Source organism: Aegilops tauschii, chromosome 4, assembly GCF_002575655.3.
Source record: "Aegilops tauschii subsp. strangulata cultivar AL8/78 chromosome 4, Aet v6.0, whole genome shotgun sequence".
NCBI lineage: Eukaryota > Viridiplantae > Streptophyta > Magnoliopsida > Poales > Poaceae > Aegilops > Aegilops tauschii.
The window spans coordinates 513827387-513833520 of record NC_053038.3 but is presented as its reverse complement, the minus strand read 5'-3'; the positions used below and the strand labels follow the sequence as shown (position 1 = coordinate 513833520).

The window sequence follows — 6134 nt, the reverse complement described above, 5'->3', positions numbered from 1 at the left end:
GTCTTTGTTTTGACAGATTGTTGTTATAGTTCTCGCAAACTGGCTATGTTTGCAAATATATTGTTCCCAATTTTGTGTGATGGTGCTAGAATTGTTTAGTTTACAATAGCTAATGATGTATAATAAAATTTTCAATAATATTACAGCAAGACATGATTAAGATTTAATATTATTTATACTAACCCCTCTGACGAAGTTCTGTTAAGTTTTTTGTGGATGAAGTTCCAAAAGATCATTCCTTAATTCTTTGCCAAAAATAAAAGAACCTAGTTTTTTTTGGAAAAGGAGGTTAAAACCCTCGACCACTGCAACTATCAACACATACAACCATCTTTAATAATTATTCAACAAAGGTTTGACAAGAACATACATCAAGCCACCCGAAGCCACCGCCCACACCTACAAACTCGATAATGTGAAGTGCTCTTACTCCCCATATCTAAAACCAGCACTATGCCACTAAGTACCACCGGCTGACGCAGCTTGAAGTCTCTGGAAGATCTATCATGCGTAGCACCTGCCGAACGGGCATGACAATGCGTATCACCTGTCGGCCAGGCATGACTTGACATCTCCATCGAAACTCTGTGCAAGACGAAGACGCTCCACCTCATGCCTCCCGTCATCTAGCGCTGCTCCACATGCTCCTAGGAGAGAAACGACACCGTAGTGCCGCCATCGTCCGATCTGGAAGGCCAGATCAAGGATTTCCCACGGGGCAGCACGAGTGGTCGACAATAGTTACATGACAATACCTTCATCAAGGTAATGACGCAGAACGCCGCCATCTCCCGTCGTCAGCTCGGTTTTCACCGGCAACTATGTCTCCCCGACTCGCAGCCGGGACTAGATGACAGATCTCAAGATCCGACCACCCATCCTCAGGCCGACCAATCTGGTGAAGGAGGTGGCCACTACCGCCACGCCTAGGGCCGGAGCCCCCGACGTCCTCGCGTTGCGGGTCGAGCACAGGAACATGGAAGATACAGGACAGCAGCATGCGCAACCCACTGAAGCCCACCTGGGCCAAGAGCGGGCGCCTTAGCCGCCGCCACTGCACATCTCACCCTACGCTGCCGCCTGCTTGTCGAACTTGGCCGCTGGTGCCCCGCGCCACTGCGGTAGATCCAGCTGGCGCGGACCGCCACCCTGACCGGAGCGCTGGCCGCGTCTCGGGCTTGCCTCGGATCCAAGGCCATCCGTCACCATGGAGCAGCATAGGGCCCCGCAGCCGCAATCCCTGGCCACGTCTCGGGCTTTCCCGACGCCAGCCTCATGCAGTGGCGAGGAGGGAAGGAGTAGATCGGGGCTCCTGCGGCGGCTGGATGGGATCGTCCCCATGGTCCTAAAAGGAACCTAGTTTGAAACGGTAAAATTTTAATACAAATAGCAGTCCTGAACGGACATACGTTAGACTATTGGGGATCCAATATTGACTTAAGAAAAAAAATAAACCTCGGTCCAATTTGTAATATATCCTTGTAGTTCTATGGATAAATAGTGGTTTTCTTCTTCTTCTTCTTTTAGCTCCTCTTACACAGATGCTTTATAGTGCCCTATTGTTTATCTTTGTGATGTTGTTAAAGTTTATTTCACTATTCATGCTTTGTGGTGTTGTGAAATTGAGTTGTGAACCTTCTTGTGATCACACAGCACGAGCATCTGAACTAATGATGGCATCCATGAATAAAAGGGATATCGATGTGACACGAGCCCTCACTCTGATAGAAGAGGAACATCACCCATTTACGGTGGAACGTTAGAGCATCTATACCTGGACCTCTCAAACCTGCCTTATCCGCCCAGGCGGGCCGTCTGGTCACGATTTTTCGACCCAGACGGGCCTCTTAAACGACCCTCGAACACCCGGGCTGACCGGCACCCCTCATATCCAGCCCAAATATGGGGCGGATATGGGGGCGTCCGGGCGCGCTCGGGCACGCCCGCCACGTCGGACTGACGAAGGGGTCCCTGCCGGAAACGCGCTCAAACCCGGCGGTCCGAAGCTCGTCTCCACCGTCGGACCGGTGACGCCGCGTGGCGCAGCTTCGGCGGGCCGCCAAGTGCATTGCCCGGCTATTTTAGTCGACCGGGGGCACCGAAACCCTACCATCCATCCACATTTTCCTCCTCCTGTCCTCCGCCGCCGCCACTTTCCACTCCACATGTCCTCCTAGTAGCCATGCCCCCACACCGCCGGGTGAGGAGCGAGCCCTTTCTGACGCCGGAGCGCCGGCTCGAGCTCCTTGAGCAGATCCGGGCTAGGTGCGAAGCCCGGATCGCCGCGGGGCTACCTCCACATGCAGTGGATCCGGAGAAGGAGGTGGAGGAGGATGTGGGGGACGCTGGCGACGGGGTTTTGCTGGCGGAACAGTAGGCCATCCTTGATTCCCTCCGATCGGAGTCGGCTGCGAAGGCAAGACACCGTCGCTGGCAGGAGATGGAGACGCAAGAGGCCGCGGAGGAGGCGGAGATATTCGCCTAGATGGATGAGGTCGAGCAGGAGGAGGATGAGCCGGAGCCCTCCTACCCGCCCGTCCAGCCGGCGCCCGGCACCGTCGTCGAGTCGTCGTGGACATCTTCGATGACGAAGAGTAGCTAGGGTAGTACGTAGATGTAGTTTGTAGGATTATTTTTGCATACTTTTTATGGATTTAGGGGATGAAATATGTGAAAGATGAATACAAAGTGACTAATTTGGGACGTGCCCGGTCATTGCCCGCGGACGCGCCCGGGCTCATCCGTGAGCGTTTGAGAGGCCAAATTTGCAAAGTCTGACTGTAGATGCTCTTATCAACCGTCGCATCAACCTTCGTGTGATCGATCACACAGCACGAGCATCTGAACTAATGATGGCATCCCCGAATAAAAAGGGATATCAATGTGACACGAGCCCTCACTCTGATAGAAGAGGAACGACACCCATTTACGGTGGAAAGTTCCGATCCATCGCATCGTCAGAAAGAAATGGAAAACCCTGTGCCCGGTCATTGTTCCTTGATCGGCAATCATCGAGAGACAGGAAGCAACCATCTCATGTCACAGAAGAAAGAAAGCGACCCTCCAAGGCAGCCCTGTTCAAGGAAGCGTCCAACGCCCAAGGGAAAACGGCCAAGGACGCCCCTTCCTTTCCTTTTGCAGCGCCCCCACGGCGACGTACAACGGCCGGCGCAATCATTCGGCCGTGGATGATACGTCTCGACAGGCATCTGCCGCATATGGAACGGCCGGTCGACGAGTCCAATCGAACGAGACAATACAGCGCTTCTGTTCTGTTGGCCCATGCACGCACGTAGTAGTATCATCACCTTGCACCAGCACGCGACTGAGATAGAGATACGATAGATAGAAGAAGTTGCACAGCGAGCGTGCGTGAGACACTGTGGCATGTCTCACTTCTCTGACATGAACAGACCGAGCTACGAGCATACTGTATGTGTGTACTGGAATCTCACTGACAGAATACAGGAGTTTGGCTTGCAAATAGTACTCCTACTAGTGAAATACAGTATACATGTATGTATATGCTTACATGTCACCAGCCTCAGCGACCCTCTAGTCTATAATATAGTCTATAATACCATATGTAGTACACATGGATCTCACAGTCCGAGCTCTTTCTTATAGATGATCTTCACTCTGTGACAAACACGATCACTGATTGGCTACTGCTTATAGTACTAAAATATGAATATGTGCATGTTACATCCTGGCTTGAAGCAGAACAAACCACGGGAGGAATATGTTTACACGGTTGATGGACACAAACTAGTCGGATGCTCTGATGTTCCTGTCCAGCAGCCGTATTGGAGTACTTGTCCTTGTTGACTCGAGCCGCTGATCATGTCCTCCGACGCCTGCCACAGCCGCGCGGCCTCGCTGCGGCTTGCGGCGGCCGGCGATGGGAGAGCCTCGTTGCAGTCGGCCAAGTAGCGGCCGGACACACCGGCCAGCCTCGGGTGCACCGCCGCGTAGCACGTGGTCGCCGCAGCCTGCACGCGAGACGAGAGGGCACTACGTACGTCAGCGAGGACGGGCGAGCGGCGCATTAACTGCGGAAAGCAGAGCCTTCACCTCCGGCGCGGCGCCGGCAGGCGAGAACAGAGTGCAGCGATGACAGAGACATGTCTACATATGATAACGCAGATTAGAGCAGTTGATTAATCGTCACCTGACCTGAGGGATGGTCTTGAGCAGCTTGGAGAGCAGCACGAAGACGAGATCTGTGATGAGGCCCTCTCGGTCGCGGTTGAGGCGCGTCCTCACGATGCCCGGGTGCACGCAGTTCACCGTCACGTCCGCGCCCATCTCCTGGAGGCGGGCGGCGAGCTCCTTGGTGTGCAGCACGTTGGCGAGCTTGGACACCGCGTAAGCCTGCGTCGCGTCGTAGGGTCTGCACGCACGTACGTGCACATGCACATGCCAAGCTTGATTAGCGGCAGACTAAACAATGGCGATCGATCAGGTGAGGATAATAAAACTAACTAATGGTGCTTACTGTCAGTCGACAGAGTTAGGTGAAGGACCGATGAAAGATGCGATGCTTACATCTTGCGGCGGGTGACGAGCTTGAGGTAGTCGGCCCAGTCGCCGGAGAACCAGCCGTGCACGCTGGACGACACGTTCACGATGCGCCCCTGCACCCCCGTGGCCGCCGCTGTCTCCGCCATCTTCCCCAGCAGAAGCTTCGTCAGGAGGAAATGGCCGAGGTAGTTGGTGGCGAAGGTCATCTCCACGCCGTCCTCGGACAGCGCGAGCTGGCCGTGCGAGAACTTGCCGGCGTTGTTGATGAGGAGGTCGAGGGGCAGGCCGAGTGAGAGGAAGCGGCGGGCAAAGTCACGGACGGAGGCGAGCGAGCTGAGGTCGAGGTGCAGCACGAGGATGTCGGCGCCGGGGCACTCGCCCAGGATGCGCGCGCGCATGTCCTCGGCCGCCTTGACGCTCCGCGCCGGGATGACCACCCTCGCCCCGCGCTTGGCCAGCACCCGCGCCGTCTCCGCCCCGATCCCCGATGTGGCGCCGGTGATGATGGCGGTGAGCGAGCCGAGGTCGGGGCAGGCGGCCGTGACCTCGTCGGCGGTGGACTTGGAGCCGAACCCGCTGGCGCCCGGTGAGCCCAGCAGGTACCTGGCCGCCTGCAGCATCGTCGGCTATCCCAACCGGCCGGCCACCGCGTGCGCGCCGCACGGCTATCTTCTTGATCAACGCACCGCACGGCCGCGGAGCTAGCTCGCTGCTAGCTTGGCAGAGAAGAGAGCTAGGGAGCGTGGCTGTGGACGGAGATGAGGAAGTTATGGCGCCGGCCCGAGTTATATAAAGCTCGGGGACCTCGCTGGCGTCTGAGCCCAAGTACGCTGCGACGGACGGAGCTAATTTAATTCTTCTCCCTCGATGATTTGATGGCATTGACTGCGCGGCGACCGTGCAAATTACCTCGGTCCGAAGGACGTGCGGGGCGTGTCCGTGGCCGATCGGTGCCGCTACTTTCCGTCAATGCGCCGCCCGCCCGCTGGTGACATTCATCGCATCGTTTTTCGGTCCGGGCATATCAGGCCCTCTTCATCTATATCCATATCTATCTATCTATCTATATCCATATCTGTACCCACCTACTAATAAAGCATAGAGCGCTTATGTGGGTTTATCGTCGCGTCATTAAAATAAAAGGACGCGAATAACGCCCACACGAGTGAGCGTTAAGGAGTCTGGTCACACGTTTCGTGTGGTACCTAAAGAACCAGTCCACACGTCTGCGTGTGGGCAAAACAAGTAATGCCCACATGCCCGGTCTTTTGTCTCGCGGACGCTCTCACACGCCTGCATGTGGGCGAAATAGATAACGCCCACACGCTCGTACTCACGGTCCCTCACGCTCCGCGTGACAGTCACCACGCGTCTCTGCAGTTGCCATGGTCCGGACCCTCTTCCACGTTCGTTTAACTACAGTTGCCATGGTTGCTCAACTGCAGTTGCCATCTCAGGTCGAGTGCTAGATGTCATTTTTGGACAACAGCAGCTGTTGTCATGTATGGTCTGGTCTACTACAGTTGTCATGATTTGAAAACTTTAGCAGTTGCCACCCACTAACACTAGGCAGTTGCCATGTAGCACTACAAAAAAGGCATGGCGAAAAA

At 55.2% G+C, this 6134-nt stretch overlaps 1 protein-coding gene across 2 annotated transcripts; it reads right to left on the bottom strand.

Annotated features, from left to right (window-relative positions):
* Positions 1-3455: 3455 nt before the first annotated feature.
* Positions 3456-5338, bottom strand: LOC109772783 (short-chain dehydrogenase TIC 32 B, chloroplastic). Of its 2 annotated transcripts, none has more exons than XM_020331479.4 (3): positions 4549-5338; positions 4172-4393; positions 3456-3992 (listed from the first exon to the last, which is right to left on the bottom strand). In XM_020331479.4, the coding sequence occupies exons 1-3, from the start codon at positions 5142-5144 to the stop codon at positions 3842-3844; spliced, it is 969 nt and encodes a 322-aa protein (XP_020187068.1). In that variant the 5' UTR covers positions 5145-5338; the 3' UTR covers positions 3456-3841. The 2 variants fall into 2 exon arrangements, with proteins under 2 accessions (XP_020187068.1, XP_020187067.1); XM_020331478.4 differs by having other exon boundaries at positions 4177-4393; positions 4549-5332.
* Between the last annotated feature and the right edge of the window lie 796 nt (positions 5339-6134).